This window comes from Ammodytes marinus (genome assembly GCF_949987685.1).
Source record: "Ammodytes marinus genome assembly, chromosome: 3".
NCBI lineage: Eukaryota > Metazoa > Chordata > Actinopteri > Uranoscopiformes > Ammodytidae > Ammodytes > Ammodytes marinus.
The window spans coordinates 36,474,798-36,496,837 of NC_137232.1; the positions used below are offsets into that span (position 1 = coordinate 36,474,798).

General features: G+C 43.8%; 2 protein-coding genes across 2 annotated transcripts in view; one reads left to right on the top strand and one right to left on the bottom strand.

Moving 5' to 3' along the window:
• The window catches only part of LOC307248737 (NLR family CARD domain-containing protein 3-like), a 39,497-nt gene extending 19,742 nt beyond the window's left edge, over positions 1-19,755 (top strand). Inside the window, exons 3-11 of the mRNA XM_080025223.1 lie at positions 24-143; positions 443-522; positions 913-2,722; positions 11,153-11,326; positions 12,906-13,079; positions 13,861-14,034; positions 16,323-16,496; positions 16,857-17,030; positions 19,620-19,755. Coding sequence (XP_079881349.1) covers positions 24-143; positions 443-522; positions 913-2,722; positions 11,153-11,326; positions 12,906-13,079; positions 13,861-14,034; positions 16,323-16,496; positions 16,857-17,030; positions 19,620-19,626 — 2,887 coding nt within the window. The 3' untranslated portion in view covers positions 19,627-19,755. The remainder of the gene's footprint in view (positions 1-23; positions 144-442; positions 523-912; positions 2,723-11,152; positions 11,327-12,905; positions 13,080-13,860; positions 14,035-16,322; positions 16,497-16,856; positions 17,031-19,619) is intronic.
• A 2,264-nt stretch (positions 19,756-22,019) lies between these two features.
• lipt2 (lipoyl(octanoyl) transferase 2) overlaps positions 22,020-22,040 on the bottom strand; it is a 7,619-nt gene continuing 7,598 nt past the window's right edge. Inside the window, exon 4 of the mRNA XM_080025246.1 lies at positions 22,020-22,040. This exon is cut by the window's right edge and continues 198 nt beyond it. Coding sequence (XP_079881372.1) covers positions 22,024-22,040 — 17 coding nt within the window. The 3' untranslated portion in view covers positions 22,020-22,023.

Consider the following 22,040-nt stretch of genomic DNA (forward strand, 5'->3'; position numbering starts at 1 on the left):
TAAAAACATGTTTGTGTTTGCAGGGTTCAGGACCAGAGACAGAGATCAGAGTCTGGAGCCTCCAGCTGTCTGTCTATGAAGAGTGACTGGTCCATGCCTCTTCCTCTAAACTTCAGTAATGAACCTGGACCCTCAGACACACAGTAAGTGAACTGATAATAACAGTAGTTCCTGAATATTTAATAAAACACTTAATAATATCACAAAATCCATACGACAGGGCATGATAAAATGCTATCATAGAAAACTTTAGAAAACTCAGTGTTTTTTAAAGTAGGAGAGTGGAAATAAATGGAGCAATAATTTTACCTTCAGACAGAATGTTAAATTCCAAACGAAAAGTAACAACACTTTGACTGTTATCTGAGATTATCTGTGGACAAATTTGGATATTTGTTTTAACATCAACAAATAATCTATTAATAAAGAAATGTCTCCATAGGAAGATGAATCCCGAGTGTAAACAAAGATCCAGAACCAGACCTGGACTGCAGAGAGCCACTCAGACCAGCACTTCAAAAAGTAAGATCTACCAGCTGATGTCATCATGTCCGAAATAATATGGTTTGAATCCAACATGGAGGAGGCAGCCGTTTTAGGCATTATGCAGAGAAGCAAGAGCACTGTCGCTAGTCAAAGCATCCTTGTCTGTATCTAGTAGTAGACTCAAGGTTTTTGGCTCAGTTGACATAATGGCATAAATAGTCAGAATTTAGCATGTTAATGGTTGGAATTTAAAACCAATAAGAAAACTGGCAATAAATAAGTGGAAAACCCCCTGATTTTCAAAATATGTCAAACGTCGGTTGTCGAGTCAACATATTGTTCATATCCATAGTTCTGATATTTTCATATTGGCAATGAACATAATCACCCTTCTGTCACATTTTCTTTGTTTTGTCTCTTCTTTAGTGAGTGGTGGTCTGCAGGAGGTTCTAGATGAACTTAAGATCAGTCTGAAGAGGAGATGTGAACGTGTGACTGAAGGAACTGATCAAACAGGAAGTGGAACTGTCCTCAACAGGATCTACACTGAGCTCTACATCACAGAGGGACAGAGTGAAGAGGTTAATACCCAACATGAGGTCAGGCAGCTTGAGACCGATTCCAAGAAGAAGACCCTCCATGACACTCCAATCAAGTGCCACGACATCTTTAAAGCCTTACCTGACCAACAGGGGCCCATCAAACGCATCAGAGTCGTCCTGACGAATGGAGTCGCTGGAATTGGAAAAACTTTCTCAGTGCAGAAGTTCACTCTGGACTGGGCAGAGGGCTTAGAAAACCAAGATGTCAGTCTGCTGATTCTGCTTTCGTTCAGGGAGCTGAACTTGATCAAAGATAAGCAGTACAGTCTTCTCAAGCTGCTCCATGATTTCCATCCAACATTACAGAAGGTCACAGCAGAGAAGCTCGCTCTCTGTAAAGTTTTGTTCATCTTTGACGGCCTGGATGAAAACAGACCTTCACTAGATTTCAAGAACAGGAAGGTTGTGTCTGATGTCACACAGAAGTCAACAGTCAACGTGCTGCTGACAAACCTCATCCAGGGGAATCTGCTTCCCTCGGCTCTCATCTGGATAACCACACGACCTGCAGCAGCCAATCAGATCCCTCCTACATGTGTTGACAGGGTGACAGAAGTGCGAGGCTTCACTGACCCACAGAAGGAGGAGTACTTCAAAAAGAAAGTCAGTGATGGAGAGCTGTCCAGCAGCATCATCTCACACATCAAGACATCCAGAAGCCTCCACATCATGTGTCTAATCCCAGTCTTCTGCTGGATCACTGCTCTAGTTCTAGAGCACATGTTGACTACAGACCAGAGAGGAGAGCTGCCCAAGACCCTGACTGGCATGTACTCACACTTCATTCTGGTTCAGACTAGGAGGAAGAAAGAGAAGTATGAAGAGGGACATGGTACCAGTCCTGAGCTAACAGAGGCAGACAGGGAACTTCTTCTGAAGCTGGGGAGGCTGGCGTTTGAACAACTGCAGAAAGGAAACATCATGTTTTACCAAAAAGACTTGGTGCAGTGTGGTCTGGATGTCACAAATGCCTCTGTGTACTCAGGAGTTTGTACCAAGATCTTCAAAAGAGAAAAGAGTGTGATCTTTGAGAACAGAACAGTCTACTGCTTTGTTCATCTGAGCATTCAGGAGTTTCTGGCTGCGGTCTACATGTACCACTGTTTCACCAACAACCACACAGAGGTACTGAAGGGTTTCCTGGGAAAAGACTGGGACAATAATAAAACATCCCTGGATGTCTTCCTGAAGAGAGTCATGGAGAAATCTCTTGAAAGCAAAAATGGCCACCTGGACCTGTTTGTTCGCTTCCTTCATGGCCTCTCTCTGGAGTCCAACCAGAGACTCTTAGGAGGCCTGCTGGGTCAAACAGACAACAGTCCAGAAATCATCCAGAGAGTCATCAACAACCTGAAGAAGATGAACAGTGCTAAGATCTCTCCTGACAGAAGCATCAACATCTTCCACTGTCTGACGGAGATGAACGACCTCTCAGTTCATCAGGAGATCCAAGAGTTCCTGAAGTCAGGGAACAGATCAGAGAAGATACTCTCTGAGATCCACTGCTCTGCTCTGGCCTACATGCTGCAGATGTCAGAGGAGGTTCTGGATGAGTTAAACCTGAAGAAGTACAACACATCACCAGAGGGACGACAGAGACTGATTCCAGCTGTGAGGAACTGCAGAAAGGCTCTGTAAGTCCAGATGTGATTAATATTATTAAAAAGTGTGGATTAGTTCTATACATATACACATAACAAAAGCTTTTATTCTTCTTATTCATAAAATAGTGTTTCACTTGTTTAGTACAGAAATTGTTGGTTGTATTTTGTCACCTATGTTCTTGAGCTGTTTCAGATGTTGAATGCAGAAAATATATATAATATTGCATTACAATAAGTGTACTTAAATACACTACTGTATGCACGGATGTAAGGGACTTCGCGGTGACAACAACTTATTTAACCCTAACTGATGCAGTGAATAGCTTCTTATTTCTTACAGTTTTTTACGATTGCTAAACCACAGTGGGCACAACTGGAACGACAAGTGCAAAACTCTAACAACAGTATGCAGAGCAGCGGTTCATTCGGACCAAACTGTAGCTCGTTTTAGCTCATTTTTCATTGCTTATACACAACTTTCAAAACTCTACACACCTATCTCATGGCTTAACCACAGCCTGCACAACACTGTGGATTTCCAGCACTTTTTTCAAATGCTAACACACTGCTGCTGTCACAACTGTAAACCACACATTCAAAACAGAATGAATCCCTTTCAAACACTGCGGATTGCAATTTCAACTCAAACACTAAGATGTCTTGTTTTAGACTTGTTAGTGAACATATATACAGTATAAAGGGAAAGCTCGAAAATATATATATTTCTTTGGAAATGGACCCAGGAAGACAGGATGTTGGAGGTAGAAGAGTGGCAGTGAGAGTGTGGATGTGTGGAGGAAGACCTAGAAGACATAGAGCTGTAATGTCTGATGAAATACAGTAAGGGCAACACTGATAGACCCTGTTGTGAATCATGGTCTCTCATTGAGAGAGGCAGGGTTGAGAGTGCAACCCAATCTGCAAAAATCTAAAATTGCATCTGTAATACGAATTTTCCAGCAAACAAACAGCATAGAGTTGCATCCTTACAGTAAATGACAACATTACAGGATAGATTTCTGTATTACAATTATAGAATATTAAACAGATAAATACTACATTTGGAAATGTTTTCAATAAAGTTTACAAAATGTGTATCTATTGAAGCAAACTTCTGATTTTAATTTCTTTTTGTTTTCCTAAAAGAAATGGTATGTTATAAAATAAACAATTTCATGTGAAAGAATTTCACCCTTTCATCAAAGAAAATATTATGTAATTTGTGTGAAATAACTCATATCATTCAAACTGTAAAGATTAAAAGTTTGTAATTTGTGTATTGGGGTTTGATGCTAGTGTTTGTACTCTGAGCAGGTTCTGAGTGACAGTGTGTGTTATCTCAGTGAGGCTGGTTCATAGTGTTTGCTGCACTGAGCCTGTTTTGCAGGTGAAGTGAACTGTTCAGCTCCAGTGACTGTTGGTAGTGCAGACTGTAGTTAGAGTTTTGCACATTGAGCTCCAGTTGTGCCCACTGTGGTTTAGCGATCGAAAAAAACTGTAAAGAACCATGTCAGAAGACATATGCTCTGGTTTCGAAAAGATGTAACTCTGTTTCAGAGGTGAAATTATTGGCCTGTATAAAACAAAACAACTACTCAGGAGAAGATGAAACTACTAAAATCTTGTTAAGAACTGTCCAACGCATTATTAAAATCTGGATCTGGATAAATAAGTGCAAACTGTCATTTTTGAGGAAGAAATGTGGTCTGAAAAAATCTTTAATGATCATACTGGGAGATCAATTAAAATAGATACAACTAATGGGTTGCATCAAAATTTTAAATATCGACAGTAGAACTCCGGGCTGTCTTTAATAGTGAAATTAAGAGCATTTCCACATGCACAATGCGCAGAGAACATAAGGGATATGGACTATGCAGATGTGTAGCCTTAAGAACACCACTTATCAGTGGGGCTTAAAAGGATGAAATGCTTCAATTTGCCAGGGAGCATACAGAATGGACTCTGGAGCAATGAAAAAAGGTTGTGTGGTCTGATGAGACCAGATTGACCCTGTTCCAGAGTGATGGGTGCATCAGGGTAAGAAGAGAGGTGGATGAAGTGATGCTCCCATCATGCCTAGTGCCTACTGTACAAGCCTGTGTGGCAGAGTACCAGTCCCTGGTGTGTTTCATCAGGTCAGTTGTTATACATGTAAATATTGAAGTTGACTATCAGTGCTACCTGTAGGCATATCGTATGTGGAACATAGAGTGTCAGAAGCTTTGCTTTGAAAGGTTTTTCATTTCCATGTGTCACAATAAATATAATAAAATGCACTGGCTGTATATTTTTTAAATATTTGTGTTGTACAAGTATGTTAATGTACTATAAATTCAATATCAGTTACTTTGAATAAGTTTATTTTAAATGCTTTAAGTATATTTAAACACTAGTGTACTATTTTGGTAAGTGATAATATCCAAATAAATACAGAAAAATATGTTTTTAATGTAGTTATGCATACCTTTAGTGCAACTTCCAATATATTTAGTAAAATTTAAGGTGTTCTATTTCGTTCCTACTGACCGCCAGAGGCGGTGCTTACAGCACTGGATGTTCCATTGCGCGCATGCGCAGGTCGAGATCTTTATACCAACAAAGTCACCTGTGACACCCGGGTGACTCCGGGAATGTCTATATATTCCGGAAGTCACCAGAGGTTCTGTTCCTTCTATTTTCTCGCGGACTAGCAGGTCGCACACATTGTTGTGTGCTAATATACCACTAGCTTGTCGCAAGTAGCTCGTACCTAAGGGTTGGTGCTTCGATTTGACTTCGACCACCAAGGGCTGCGACTTGCAATTCGTTAGACTTGGCTGCGGCCGGTAAGGGGTGAGTAAAGTGTGAAGGCTACGCGTAGCCCGGCTACCGCGGAAGCTAATATCACCTTTCCACCTTGCTTTAATTAGATCAGGCGGCAGCTGGGTTCACAGTCGCTGTGTTATTCTTTCATTCGCACCGTTGCTTGTGTGTTTCGCTAAGCCCGGTTGCTAATTGTATGCTCGAATGTATTGTCTTTCTAGCATTGTTGCACTGTTGATCGGGTGCTACGTTCGCCCCGACCGGTTGCTTACTCTGATTTAATCGACAGCGAGCGGCTTGGGGTACCAAGCCGCCGCCACAGTACTTTGCACACACTAGTATGCTGTTGTATTGCTCGCCGGTGGACGAATTAGTTTCCTAAATCGCCTTCACCGTGTTATTTAGCCGTGTCACACTGTTGCTCGTGTGTAGGCTGCTGTAGTGTGTCGCCAGTTGGCAGCTTAGTTTCACACCGCTGTGTTATTATAGCCGTGTTGCACGGTAGCTCACGCCTTAGCCTGACTGCATAGGCTACTTAATTTGCTCGCCAGTGAACGTCGTTGCCGTCACTGTGTTATTAAGGCGCATTGTTGCCTGGGTGTGCTCTCGCCTAAGGCTCAATTGCCTATAGCCTTCGTTGATTTGCTCTCCAGTGGGCGGCTGGGGTTACCAAGAGCCGCTGACACTGCCAGGGGACTACAGATGGAGAATAGCATTTTGGCTAATTCTAGCATTTTTTTAACCCGTGTATGATCATGTGGTTTATCGATTTGCACTGTCCCCTTCTTAAGTAAACTGAATTCAATTGAACTGTGTGGGTGCGATCTCGTAAAGCTCGATTGCCTAGCCTACTGTAACTTGCTAGCGCCAGTGGGCGGCATAGTTACACCTCCACTGTATTATTCTAGCGGTGTCGCACCGTGGTTCGGTTGCTCTCGCTTGAAGCCTGGTTGCATACCTTATTCGGTTTACACATTTTAATTGGCTCGACAGGTCGCGTTGTTGCTTGGGTGCTCTCGCCCAAAGCTCGATTGCCTAGCCTACTGTAACTTGCTTGCCAGTGGGCGGCAGGGTTACACTGCCAATGTACTATTCTAGCGGTGTCGCACCGTGGCTCGGTTGCTCTCGCCTGAGGCCCGGTTGCATGCCTTAGTCGGATGCATATTCTAGCTGGCTCGACTTTTGGCTAAATTCTAGCATGTTTACTGTAACTTGCTCACCAGTGGGCGTAGTTTTACACCGCCACTGTACTATTCTAGCGGTATCGCCCTTCTTATATGTCCATGGGTGTCACACCGAGGCTCGGTTGCTCTCGCCTAATGCCCGGTTGCATACATTGGTTGCTCGCCAGGGAGCGTCTTGGGTTTCCAAGAGTCGCCTTCACTGTGCTATTTAGCTGTCACACGGGTGTCGTGTCTGTGCAGGCTACTGTAATTTGCTCGCTAGTGGGCGCTATAGTTTTGCACCGCCGCTGTATTATTCTGGCGGTGTCGCGCCGTGGTTCGGTTGCACTCGCCTGAAGCCCGGTTGCATACCTTAGTCAGATGCATATTTCGTTGGCTCAACAGTGGCCAGCTTACGCCTTCATGACCTCCATACAGGGGGGAATGGCCATGACAAGTGCCCTGCAGGTCTCAGGGTTGAGCACCTGAGGGAAGCACTGTCAGATAACCCATGCATGAACTGTAGTTTCATGTCTCAGGCACTTAGGCTGCTAGGTAGAGGCTCTTCTACTAGCCTACAACCAGTTCATGGTACCAGTGCAGTGAGTAACCTTGCGGCTGTGCATCCTTCCCACTACAGGGGATGACATGCTGTCCACAGCTGCGTTCTGTAACCTCTTAGAGGTGGGCAGCTCGGCTAGAGGGTCAGTGTCTGTCCGTGACTCGCCAAGTATGGGGTTAGATGAAGCTCTGATCAGCTCCTCAATCCTCCGTTTCTGTGTGCCTCCCTCTGAGCCTTATTCCGCTGAGCTCTGTAGATGCTGGCCAGATTTAAGGGATCTCTCCCATCACACTAGTGACAGCAGAGCTCTGGCAGCCATGCACAATGCTGATAGTTAGGGCTCGGACTGGTTAGCTCCGATTGAGCCTGCTATTGCGTCCCTGGTTGCCTCCCCAGACGAGGCTCTGAGAGCCGATGTGCGCTGCCCTCGGCCCCAGTGCCAGATTACAGACAACCTCCTTACTAGGAGTTACGACATTGCTGCCCGTGTGGGACGTCTGGGAATTTGCTTTCGCACATAGTCCTGGCTCGGTCGCAAACCATACAGGGGTCAGGTGCTGGTCACTCAGCACGGACCCTCAGTGATGCTTCACTGCAGACTTTGCATTATGACTTAGGGAGCTAATAATAATAATAATTTGAATTTATATAGCGCCTTTCAAGGTACCCAAGGTCGCTTCACAAGAAAAGGGCTAGGCAGGTTGATGTCAGCTGTGACGTGGCGCGCCGCCAGGGTTGGCTGGCGCAGTCGTCCCAGTCGGAGGTGTGTCGACAGACCCTCCGTTCTCTTCCAGTGATCCCAGGCCAGACGTCGGCCAGCTGCTCTTCAGGCCCGGTGCGAAGTGTTCAGGTTGACCAGGCTAGACAGTAGTTGCACGCTGCGACGTGCACCTCTGCCTGATTCCAGGCCGGGAACCTTTGTGGTACCCCGTGCCAATAGCTTCAACCACGTTCAGGTGGACAATCAAGGGGCCAGTGCTTCTCAGCACATTCTGTACAGCGCCGTAACGCTGCGCTACAGCTGCATTTCAGGCGCCAGGAGGTCGGCGTCCAGCCTCCGCCCTCCCCCAGAGTCCTTGGGGGTGCTACTCGATGCTCGGTAGGTTCTACTCAACCGAAGTTCAGGTACCAGGAGGTGGGGCGGGGTCGCCCCGTTCTGGACTAAGACGGCGGAATCAGGGCCTCACGATTCTTCCTTCCCCATGCTGCGTGTTGCAGGGGTCCTCCAGTCTATCGCTCAGGCGGACTGGTTGTGTCAATAGCCCTGAGGGACTCTACTTTCAAGTCCCTACTGCCCAATGTCACAGGTGGTCCTCCCCTTTGCATTTCTGGGCAAGGTGTACCAGTCAGGGTTCTTCCGTTGGGCCGTCCCTGGCTCTGCGTATATTAAACAGTGTGTGGCAGCATCCCTGCCACCATTACTGCTCAGCTGGTGCTCGAGTCGGCGGCCATGCGAGCCTGCCTTTCTCCGTAGCGCGTAGCTACCGTTCAGCAGCTACTACAGCACTTCATGCAAGGGAGGCTGCTGGAGTACAGCCTCTTCCTTCGATTGATAAGTATGCTGACCTCAGCATTATCTAATTATCATTATCTAAGCTGTCCAAGTTCCAGGTGTCCGGAATACAGCGATAGAAAAGGGCCACCCCCGGGGAGTGGAGACTCCATTCGGAGGTGGTAGGCATGATTGGGACAAGTATGGCAGGTCAGTGGCATATCTCTTTGCTTCCGAAGAGATGACCCACTGTCCCCCTTGGTCCTCCTAGATGGAGAGGACCAGTCCCCTAAGGCAGGATGCTCTGGCTAACGCTTGGCCAGTCAGCCTGCCTTAAGCATTTCCCCCAATTCTCTTTTTACTGGCAACACTGGACGGGGTCCAGCATTGCAGTTACGGTTGGTGGCTCCACATTGGCCAGGAAGGCCATGGATCCCAGCGTTACTAAACTCCTCAAGGAGAGCCTTGGTGCCTTCCAGGGAGACAGGACCTTCTGTCTCAGGTAGGCGGACACATGTGGCACCCGAACTCGGGGCGCCTGCAGCTGTGCGTGGGGCTCCTGGTAGCCAGGACCCACTGTTGACGTATTGCGACCAGTCAGAGGTCCATACCTTTTTGACTTCAGGGGCACTCTCCACTACATGGCGCTATGCAAACAGGTGGAAGCCGTTTTCACAGCGGTGCATGGCACACGGTGAAGTCCCATGGACTTGCTCAGTGATAGTGATACTACACTTTCTGCAGTCTGTGTTGGGCAGCTGCTTCCACCCTGTGTGTCTATGTGGCTGCGATATCGGCCGCACATGCAGGGGTGGATAACCAGACGGTAGGGTCCCACTACCTAGTCAGGCAGTTTCTGAAGGGAGGCCAGAGGCTTCATTCAGCCACCATGACCCCTGAGGGCACCATCATGGGACTTACAAGTAGTCCTGAGGGCCTTAGGTCTACCCCCATTTGAGCCGCTGAGTCAGGCAGACCTGACGCGGCTGTCTATGAAGACGGCATTCCTCCTTGCCGTTGCGACTGCAATCGGTCGGTGAACTCCATGCCTCGTCAGTGAGCCAGGCGTGCTTGCGCTGGCATGTAGAAGGGTCAGGAGTGGTGCTCTCGCCAACTCCATCCTTCCTATCCAAACGATTGTCTCCCCACCATGTAAACCAATCGATCGAGTTGGCTGCTTTCAATCCCCTGGGCTCACCAGGGGGTGCAGAAAGAATGTCAGACCCACTGTGCCCGGTGCGGGCGCTTAGGGCATAGGTTGTGGCAACAACCAGCTTGCGTAAGACAAATACCTCTTTGTCTGCTATGGGAGCCGCAGGAAGGGGGCTGCCCTGCCCAAACAGAGACACTCCCACTGACTTGTGGATGTGGTCTTGTATGCATATAGAGCACAGGGGCTCCCCATGCCTTGGCCGTTGAGTGCCACTCTACCAGGAGTATGGCTACATCATGGGCTGCCTTGAGGCGGATTTCACGGCAGGACATTTGCGCCACGGCTACATGGTCTTCATCATGTACGTTGCGCGGCTCTACAGAGTAAATGTTGCTGCACCTCATCCTGTGGGATGACAGCTGTCTTGTTGATGGCTGCAAGCCCTTAATTGATGAGTACTCTTCGTGACCTTTTTGGTATAAGTCATCCAGTGCTGTAAGCACCGCCTCTGGCGGTCAGTAGGAACGAAATAGAACGATAGTTACGTATGTAACTACGGTTGTATGAGTTCCGGATGACCGCCAGAGTTCTCTGTCACTCAGACTTCTCAGACACCGCGAGAAGATCCAGTTGGAACAGAACCTCTGGTGACTTCCGGAATATATAGACATTCCCGGAGTCACCCGGGTGTCACAGGTGACTTTGTTGGTATAAAGATCTCGACCTGCGCATGCGCGCAATGGAACATCCAGTGCTGTAAGCACCGCCTCTGGTGGTCATCCTGAACTCATAGAACCGTAGTTACATACGTAACTATCGTTTCGATTAACACAACTTCTAGTCTATTGCATTAAAATGTTTAATTGTTAAACTAAATATACTTTAAGAAAATATACTAAATACACTTTCTCCATATTTCTAACACAATTAAATGCTTTTTTCAATGCAAAAAGGTGTTCGATTTCTTTATTTAGAAGGGACAGCGCACATTGATAAACATGAGCACCAAAGTTCAACATGTAAATGTGCCAGATTTAGCCATGCAGGCTAATTTTCACCTGTAGTCCCTGGCAGGTTGATGAATTAAAAGAAATCCTTCATCTGCAAGATTAAAGCAAAACAAAGATTGAATATCTGCAGGTGAGAGAGTGATGAGAACTATTGTTTCATGTCAAACACTGAGATAAGACGAGCTGAACCTCTGACGTGAAGAGCAAATGTTTCTCAAATCAGGAAGTGTCAAACTGTTTCATTATAACATTTTGTAATAAATGTGTCATTACAGACTTTCTCTCTGTGAACTCTCAGAGACTCACTGTGAAGTTGTGGCCTCAGCTCTGAAATCCAACCCCTCCCATCTGATAGAGCTGGACATGAGCTGGAGCAACCTGGAGGATTCAGGAGTGAAACTTCTCTGTGCCGGACTGGAGAGTCCAAACTGCAGACTGGAGACACTGAGGTCAGTTCACTGACTGTAGTTTATATAGTTTTGTGTTTATTCAGTTGACCGACGTTTTAAAGTTTTGGTTCATAGATGTTCAGGATTTGCTTGAGCACAAATCTGAAGAAATGTCATCTGGTTCAGAAATGTTATTTTTTCAAAATGGCTTAACAATTGTTAAAGTAAAAAAAAGTATAGAGATGACAGTTTTCAGCTTTTACAGACTCACATTGTGGTCCATCAGTCAGTGGAGATGGTGTCAGTACTGGTGAGGCTGTAGAGTGTGTGAGGGATATGAATGATAAAAGATAGAAACGGGCTGCAGAGAGTTTGAGTCTGTTCAGAGAGAGAGAGAGAGAGAGAGAGAGAGAGAGAGAGAGAGAGAGAGAGAGAGAGAGAGAGAGAGAGAGAGAGAGAGAGAGAGAGATGGCTTAAACATATCAAGTATTTAGTGTTAGACAGTGTTTCCTTGTCCAGCTGCAGTGGAGAAAAGGTAACTCAAAGAGGGAATTTGGTGATTATTTTTCTATTACTCAGTAGGGACAGGAGAAATGCTTACTGCCACCAATAACTCTTTTAATGTACATATGGCATGTTGTTTTAAGACTGGAACAAATGTGGACCTCTGCTTTTAACATTTTCCTGTAAGCTAAAAAACACATCAAGAAGAAGGTAACATAAGAAATGAAATAAACAGTTTGTTAGTCCAACATGCATGCGTGCAAATCAGTTTGTGGAGATCTGAGTAGGTTTTTTTGGGGGAGGAGGGGTTAAATGACAGAATGATTCATGGAAAAAAAAAGTACTGCATAGTACACAGAAAATGTAAAGGAACATTTATAGCCTCATTGTCATTCCCCTATTATCAGAATCATTTCACAACACCACCATATCTATCTATTAGTTATTTATTATATCATTTGAAAGGTAAACATTTAGCCTGGAAATCTAGACATGCCGCTTGCAAATTCAATTTGCTCAGCCAGTTGGTCTGGGCACCATCCATTGAAGCTCATTAACTATGTTGCCAATCAAATCGTTGTATCTAATATGGGCGCGCCAGAGCCCTTTGTATGGTACTCTGGGGCGGACGTAACCAGATATCGACAGTGCTGTGCATGCGCCGTGGAAGTTGTGATAGTAAACAACAGTTATGGCTGCGGATATGTTGTTTGAGTTTGAGACGGCTTTGATATGATTAGGTGTATAATGTTGTGGTGACATGTGGAGGATGTCTGGAGAAGGCTGATATTATGATGATCCACAACAACACAATGATAAAGTCACTCCAGTCATTGTAGAGAAAAGCTAATTGATAAGAACAAAGTCATGTTGAGTTACACAGTAAAACCTGAACACATCTGGAAAATTGTCACATTTTTATACTGAAGTTCCTCCAACTAACATTTTAGTTTACATTGAAAACGTTTACTAGTCGAAGGAGAAACACAGTGAGAAACACTCGCTCACTCACTCACTTGCACACTTGCACACTTGCACACACTCTCACTTTCTCTCATTCACTCATTCACTCTCTCACACACACGCACACATAATCACCCTGTCTCTAAGCTTAAATCATGTATTCTTTATTCAGATTGAGTGGCTGCAGGTTGTCAGAGATCAGCTGTGCGTCTCTGGCCTCAACTCTGAAGTCCAACCCCTCCCATCTCAGAGAGCTGGATCTGGGATACAGCAAGCTGCAGGATTCAGGAGTGAAGCTGCTGTGTGGTTTTCTGGAGAGTCCACACTGTAGACTGGAGACTCTGAGGTCAGTTCACTGACTCTGTTACTATTGTAGATCTGATAATTAACAATTAACTTACATCCATGAAGTTATACATTTTCTTTGTTCATATTTTCATTTCTCTTGTTCAAAGTTTAGTCTGCAACCACAAAAAAAAGTAAATGTATGTTCATCCTTTCTGGTAAATTGTCACATTGTAATACTGATGTTCCTCCCAACTTTTATTTAAGTACCAAACGTTAAGTACCAGTTGAAGGAGAAATATTTTTTTGTTTTCCATTAATTTCAGATTGTTTTAGTTAATAATGTCTGATCATTGTTTTTTCCCTCAGAACACACACACACACACACACACACACACACACACACACACACACACACACACACACACACACTCACTCACTCACTCACTCACTCACTCACTCACTCACTCACTCACTCACTCACACACACACTTACTCAATCACTCACTCACTCACTCACTCACTCACTCACTCACACACACACACACACGCACACACACAAACACTGTCTCTAAACTTAAATCATTTATTCTTTATTCAGATTGTGGTGGTGCAGTTTGTCAGAATTTTAGTTTACATTAAAAACGTTTACCAGTTGAAAGAGAATTATTTATTTATTTCCCATACATTTGTGTTTGTTTTTGCATAACATTTCTGATCTGATTTGCTGTTTCCCTCAGAACACACACACACACACTTGCACACACACACACACACACACACACGCACACACACACACACAAACACTGTCTCTAAACTTAAATCATGTATTCTTTATTCAGATTGAGGTACTGCAGTTTGTCAGAGATCAGCTGTGCGTCTCTGGCCTCAACTCTGAAGTCCAACCCCTCCCATCTCAGAGAGCTGGATCTGTGGGGAAACAACCTGCAGGATTCAGGAGTGAAGCTGCTGTGTGGTTTTCTGGAGAGTCCACACTGTAGACTGGAGACTCTGGGGTCAGTTCACTGACACTGTTACTATTGTAGATATTATACATGAACAATTTAACCTAATGTATGTACATACATAACTTACATCCATGAAGGTATACATTTTCTTTGTTCATATTTTCACTTCTCGTTCAAAGTTTACTCTGCAGTCACAAAAGAAAGGAAAAGGAATGTTGATAATTTTTGGTCAATTGTCACATTTTAATACTGAAGACCCTCCCAACTTATATTTTTGTTAAAATTGAAAACGTTTACCAGTTGAAAGATAATTATTTGTGTTCCATTCATTTCAGATTGTTTTAGTTAATAATGTCTGATCATGGCTTTTTCCCTCAGAACACACACACACAGACAGACACACACACACACACACTTACTCACTCAATCACTCACTCTCTCACTCACTCACTCACTCACTCACACACACACACAGGGCTGGACTGGGACCAAAAATTGGCCCTGGCATTTTGGACCCAGACCGGCCCACCACAATTGATCGACCACCCACCAGAACACATTTATCACGGTCCCTTAAAGATGACTGTTCCATTGAATTAAATTAAAATGTTGGTTTATTTTGAACAAGTGTACAGACATATAATAAAATAATATTTACAAAGTGTTAGTAGCTATAGTATTCTGTTGTGGGTGGTGCTCAAAAATGCCTCTAACATGGTAGGCTCAGGATGGACAAAGTAATCAACCTCCTCCTGCTCCTTGCTCCCTCTCTCCAGACTCCTCCTCTGTGGATGGTGTCTCAACCTGTTTCATAAATGAGGAGAGACACACAATTGATTGAGGTTTTGAGGATGTATCAGTTAAAGAGGTGGAAAGATGCATTACAATATACAAATTGTTGTTTTACTAAGTAAACCAATGTGAAAAAAAGTGTACAAAAGTAATGGTCTAATGTGTATTATTCTAAAGTACATGATGGTCTAGAAAGCAGGTCTAGTAAAATAAACTTACCAGCTTGTAAAAAGTAAGTATGCTACAATTCTGTGGTGGTCTAATTTTCTGAATGTTTCTAAAAAAGAGAAGCCTAATGCCTCAAACACTCAGTGTTGTGAAAGGAGAAAGTGTGACAACTTTATGTTGCATATTTGAGTGAATATACTTTTCTGCATTTACTGTTAACTTTGTGATATATTAATATATTTTTTATGTTCAGGTCAAATTACAGTCTGCATTTTTAAATTGCATTTAAATCATATATAAAATAAATGAAATTCAAGTAGGCTATGTTTAACCATGTCAACAATCAGTAGCCTACAGAAAAGTATATTTAAGTAAAACATTATTAAATCCACTATACTGAATAAGTAGGCTACAGCAAGAAGCAAAAACTGACAGCTTCCTCACTTTAATGTTGATCAGCTAGCAAAGTAATGATACTCTTTCAATACACCAACAACAGAGCTATTTAACTCCCCAAATAAACCACAAGAGAGCTAGCAAATGTTTAGTAGGTTGTTAGCTAAAATAGCCACTTTGACATGGCTCTATAGATGGCTCTATCCATGATGTTAACGCAAGCAGCTAACTGTTGGCAAACTACTGCTGTTTTAAAATTTAGCAAGCTACACAATTATTCTCAACATAACTTTATTTTCAACTTCTTACCACTAGTCCAGCAACTGTCTCCTTTCCGTTTCTTCTCCGTTTTTCTCGAGTTGTTTTTCTGTCTGTTAGTGACGTGACTTGATTGAGTGATTGACAGCCGAGGCCCAAGGGGCGGGGCCTCGGCCCTCCGCTGTGTGTGTGATTGGGCCAGGCCCGGTACAGAACCAATCATGATGAATGGGCCAATATTTCATTGGTCTTTCAGGTTAAGTTGACAGTCTGCGCGGCCGAGAGGGAAGGGACCTCGGCCCACGGCTGTGTGACATGGGCCGGGCCGGGCCGGGCCCAGATTTTTTTATTTTTATTTTTTTTTAATTGAACCTCGTCGGCCCGGGTCGGCCCAAAAGGCCACCGGCCCACCGGGCATATGCCCGGTATGCCAGATGGTCAGTCCACCCCTGCACACACACACACACACACACACACACACACACACACAAACACTGTCTCTAAACTTAAATCATTTATTCCTTATTCAGATTGTGGTGGTGCAGTTTGTCTGAATTTTAGTTTACATTGAAAACGTTTACCAGTTGAAAGAGAATTATTTATTTGTTTCCCATACATTTCTGTTTGTTTTTGCATAACATTTCTGATCATTGCTGTTTCCCTCAGAACACACGCACACACACACACTGTCTCTAAGCTTAAATCATGTATTCTTTATTCAGATTGGGGCTCTGCAGGTTGTCAGAGATCAGCTGTGCTTCTCTGGTCTCAGCTCTGAAGTCCAACCCCTCCCATCTCAGATATCTGGATCTGAGTTACAACAAGCTGCAGGATTCAGGAGTGAAGCTGCTGTGTGGTTTTCTGGAGAGTCCACACTGTAGACTGGAGACTCTGAGGTCAGTTCACTGACTCTGTTACTATTGTAGATCTTATAAATAAACAATGAACCCTAATGTATATACAAATATAACTTACATCCATGAAGGTATACATTTTCTTTGTTCATATTTTAATTTCTCTTGTATTAAGTTTAGCTGCAGTCAAAAACAAATTAAATGTATGTTCATCATTTCTGGTAAATTGTTAGATGTTTATGTCTAACAATTGATTTTTCCCTCAGAACACACTCACACACCAACTCGCCCTCTCTCTCTCTCACTCACTCACTCACTCTCACACTCTCACACTCAAACACACACACACGAACACACATAATCACCCTGTCTCTAAACTTCCATAATTTATTCTTTATTCAGATTGAATCTCTGTGGTTTGTCAGAGATCAGCTGTGCTTCTCTGGCCTCTACTCTGAAGTCCAACCCCTCCCATCTCAGAGAGCTGAATCTGAGGGCCAACAAGCTGCAGGATTCAGGAGTGAAGCTGCTGTCTGATCTTAAGGAGAGTCCACACTACAGACTGGAGACTCTGTTGTAAGTAGAGGGTTTGAGTCAGTCTGTGCTGCTTTCAGCTGAATGTCACTAAACACAGTTAGTATCAAAGCAAAGATCCAGTATTTCCTGGTAAACCTCCAACCTGCTCAGTAGCTGCTTTCCTCAGAGAATGAGACTGGTGACAGAGAGGTGGCGGGGGGGGGGGGGGAGGGAGACAGACAGACAGACAGACAGACAGACAGACAGACAGACAGACAGACAGACAGACAGACAGACAGAGAGAAGGAGAACAGTCAGCCTATCAGATCCACCAGAAGCTTGTTGATCATGTGTTTGAGTTGATGTGAAGACGTCTGCCATGTCTACAGGACATAAAGCTGGATTACCAGCTGACAGTAGGGCTGGGTATTGTCAAGCTCCTCACAATTCCATTCGATATCCAGTCGATATTGGTCCAGTAATACATGTAGATGACAAAATTACCCAAAATAATGGCGGGGCTGTCGAAAAAACGCTATGTCTACCGAACCACCTCCATTATAGCAGACTCTGTCTACGGTAAGGGTTAGCCAGGAGAGAGAGGGGGAGAAGGGTTACGGCCTCTGCACACATCCTGCGTCTACCTCTAGAGCGCGTCGCCTTACCTTACTGCTGCCTCTCTCTGACTTTTCTCAGACACACATACAATGTCTCAACTGCTGCTTCTAAAAGCCCTATCTTTCTACATAGAGTTTTCATAGATAATTCACATTAAAATGTAATTTATGATGCATATGATTTATATTGAGTCTAATATTGAGTCTGGACAGTAATCCGTGCGCCCCATTGCCTTTTTTTTTTTTTTTTTTGACACATTTTCGCTTGTTGGAAGTTTTATTTTGAAAGGGACATACCAGGAAATGGTGAAACTACAGTGAAAGCTGCCGGTATGAAGTCAATATGACTCTCAGCAGAGTATTTCTCTATCAGTTAAAGCAGAGAGACCCTAGAGCAGGGGTGTCAAACTCATTTTGGTTCGAGGGCCACATACAGCCTCTCTGATCTCAAGTGGGCCGGACCAGTACAATAATGGCAAAATAACGTACATCAACTCCAAATCTCTAGCTTTGTTTTTCAGTTATATGCTTTATCACTCAGCCTACATATGTAACCTACATTATCACGGATCACAAGGGATCTCTGTACCCCCCAGGAAATGTCTTAGTAAAGGTTGCTGCTGGCCATGGGAATAGGAGGTGCGGCGCGTAGCGTAGCGCCGCAGCAAAAATTTGGGGGGTATTTTGCTCAAAGATGCCAATACGCACTAATGAAATAAACAACTGTTTATTTGAATACACAAATACAACAGGCACTGACGTTACAGTTGTCCAATTTTGTTTACTATATGTACAGGGACACATTCTGTGCAAACATGCAGACAGTACAAAATAAAATTTAATAAAAGTGCAACTTCTACTGTTTTGATTTATTTTTAAATACAGAGGTTATTGGTTGTTTTGGAATTCGTTTTTCCCAATTTAAAACATAAAAATAAAGCAGCATGGAAAATTAGGAAATAAATCTTGTAGGCCTACACTAGCATGCTCCTGCTCGTTTCGCACGTGCAGAGCCGCGGACACATCGCGCTTGCTAGTACATTAATTGTTCAGCACTAAAAATAAAAATTGTTTTATTTATTTTTTATTTTTTTGGTTTTTACTTTGCCATAAAGCACTGGAGGAAACATTAATAGCGGTGAAGCAAGATTGCCATTTACCATTTCCCACGTTGCTAAAATGTGCTTTTTTTAATTTAGGCTGCCCCCTAGCGGCTGGAGTGAGCATTTTGGTTATTTCTTTAAAAATTCATATCTCCTCACAGGAATGGGCTAGAGACTTACTTTTTTTTTTGAAATGCTCATAAATGTGTGCTCTACAAGTCGCGGGCCGGATTAAATCATGCGGCCCGCGGGCCGTATGTTTGACACCACTGCCCTAGAGAGACGCGCGGCTCTCAGAAAGAAACAGGCTCCTCCTCCTGAGGTAAAGGGGAGCGGCGCTGCAGATGTGCCTCTGACGGGCGTCTGCAGCACCGCTCAGGTTGGATGTGTGGCCGCTCTAGGTTGATCACACGGTCAGTGACAAAGAGTCAGACGCAGACGCGCAGTAGAGGTAGGATGTGTGTGGAGGCTGTTAGGGTTAGCCAGGGTTTGTTCTCTCATTCCAACACTAAACCATTGATCAGTTCATCTCTGTCACAGCTCTGAGATCAGTCTGATCACTGGCTCTTATTTCAAACAACAATCATCAGGTTTTGTCACCATGTCGACCAGTAATCACAGCTGATGTTTAGCTGCTCAGTCTGTGTATGAACATGTTGGACCTTTAACATTATACTGTATTTATATATATATATATATAGAGAGAGAGAGAGAGAGAGAGAGAGAGAGAGATGTATATTTATTGATTTATATCCTTCTGTCATCTGTTCTGTCCAGATGTTTTTATATTGACGTATTTGTAATCTAAGTGGATGAAATGTACAAATGTCAGTGAGACACTGCTGCTCTTTATACTGGATGTGCTGATGGAGGGAGTCTCTGTAAACTCTGATTCATGACTTCTGTTGTCTGTCTTCTTCTCTCAACAGATGGTGATCTCCATGAGTGAGTGAGTGAGGGACTGTGGCCCAATCTAGATCCACCCCCTACACCCTATCCCTATCCACTATCCCTCCGTTTGCGCGTTCGCGAGGAGGGCCCGCCATATTGAGTGTCGTCCCAAACCACAGAGCCTCGAGTGTGAGTGGGTTATAAAGCCCTCGATCACCGAGTCTGCATCGATAGTGGCTTAGCCCTACGTTTGACACAGGTGTCCGCCAATCAATTAAGTCCGGAATGGAGGAGCCAACTTACAAATGAGAGTTCCATGGAGTTTGTTTCCCGAATTATAAATGAAACGTTCTCTTACCTCAAACAGACATTTGATTGATTATTTTTATGCATAGCCCTAAATGACGGAACCGGAGGGTAGCCTACAATATCGGAACGAACATGTTGTTTTACACTTGTTGATTTGATTATGCCACTTGTCTACCGTTAGTGTATTTTCAGGACCGTGGATAAAAGATAAAACGAAGCAGATGAAGAAAATGCCCACAAGTTAATAAGGGACAGTGATTATTGTTTCCTTAAATTGTTAGTAAGATTTGTGTTACTGTTATTTAAAGCAGATGAGGGGTAGTAATAGCGGCGGTGACGTCAGTCAGCTGGAGCGCATGACTTTTCTTATTTATGACCACCCTTGCAGTGCATTATAATTTATGCACGCTAATTAACTGCCACGATTCGCCGGTCGTAATGGCAGATTAACGTATCATGACAAGTGGAATACATGCTTTAGCAGACTATTGTTCTTTTCCCTGGTTTTGTATGCTGCTGTGCATGTAAACTAAAAGGATAATTAAACAGCGGATCACCCACCCGTTTTCTCCACTACAGACTGAGCTGGTAAAATTAAGAATATGCAGTTACAAAATGTTTAACAAAAAATAAATTATGCAGCCAAAAAAGCATGGGAGTGAGTTTGTTTTTATTCAATACTACATTTACTCACACATGCGTAGCTTATGAATGTAAAGATCGTTTCAGGTCAAATATAAATGTGGTGGAATTTTATTTTAGGGTGAGAAATAAAGACTTAACAGTTAACTAGTGTCTCCAGGTTTCTTCCTGTTTCCGTCTGACAGAGGCGAGGGCTTGCCAAAGCCGCGCCGTTGTTATACCCTCCCCTTAATGATCGAGTGGCACTTCACAGCCGCGAGGGTGACTCCACAGCGAGTGACACTCGCTCACGGAGTGGGAGTGCCTAGGGAGGCATTTGGGATTGGGCCTGTGTGAGTGAGTGAGTGAGTGCGCGACTGATTGTGTGAGTGACTGTGTGAGTGAGTGAGTGAGGGACTGTGTGAGTGAGTGAGTGAGTGAGCCAGCCAGGGAGTGAGTGAGTGAGTGAGGGACCGACTGATTGTGTGAGTGACTGTGTGAGTGAGTGAGTGAGTGACTGACTGATCAACAAGGTGTGTGTCCTGATGGTCCAGAGGTTGAAGCAGCAGCTTGTGTGTGAACTGTGAGACACAGAGTCCACCATCCTCCCTGTTCCTCTGGATGGGACCTCATCAGTGCATCTGCTCTGTCCTTCTACACCTTCTCCCTGTAACTGTTTTATTCAGGCTATATTGTACTTTCACCCTTTTCATTTGAATTGCAGCCATTCTACTGCCACTAGATGACTGTAGATTCCCCAATATTCTTAAATTAGTTTGAAACTATGAAATAATAATTCAGTTAAATAGGCTATAAAGGAAATAGCTATATTGTCAGTCAGTGTAATTTTCATTGCAGCCATTCTACATCTCTGTCTAAATGTTGAATGTCTAATCTTGAATCTTGATGTATTTTCTTTGTTTTTACTATGTCTTGAATGCACATTTTAAAGTCTAATCTTGATGTATTTGATTCCCCTGTAAAGCACTTTGAATGGTATTGTGTCTGAATTGTGCTATAGAAATAAACCTGCCTTGACTTTCTCAGTCTTTGCCCCTTAACTTTGGAACCATCTGAAAACCCACTTATACAGGAAAGCCTTTTAATACCTTAGTTGTTTCCGATTCTAAAAAAAATAAAAATAAAAAAATCAGATTCTCTGTTCTTATTGGCTGTTGGGACTGTCCATTCACTTTGGCACGACTTTGTTGGTGTAGAGCGTGTCAGGGAGGGACCATAGGGGAGGGACCAAAGAGAACAAGTGGAGCGGTTGAGGTATTTGGATTTGAATCTCTATCCCAACTGCCATTTTCTCCCCAAATCCTCCACCCCAGATTTAAGTATATTATTATTATCATCATGTTTTAATGTCACATTTGAATGTCTCCTTGAAGGCTTCGATCAGGTGACCCGTAGCCTCGTCAGACAGACAGACAGACAGACACAGACAGACAGAGACAGACAGACAGACAGACAGCTAGCTATATAATCAGACAGATCGAAACACACCCGTCATGTTTTAATGTCAC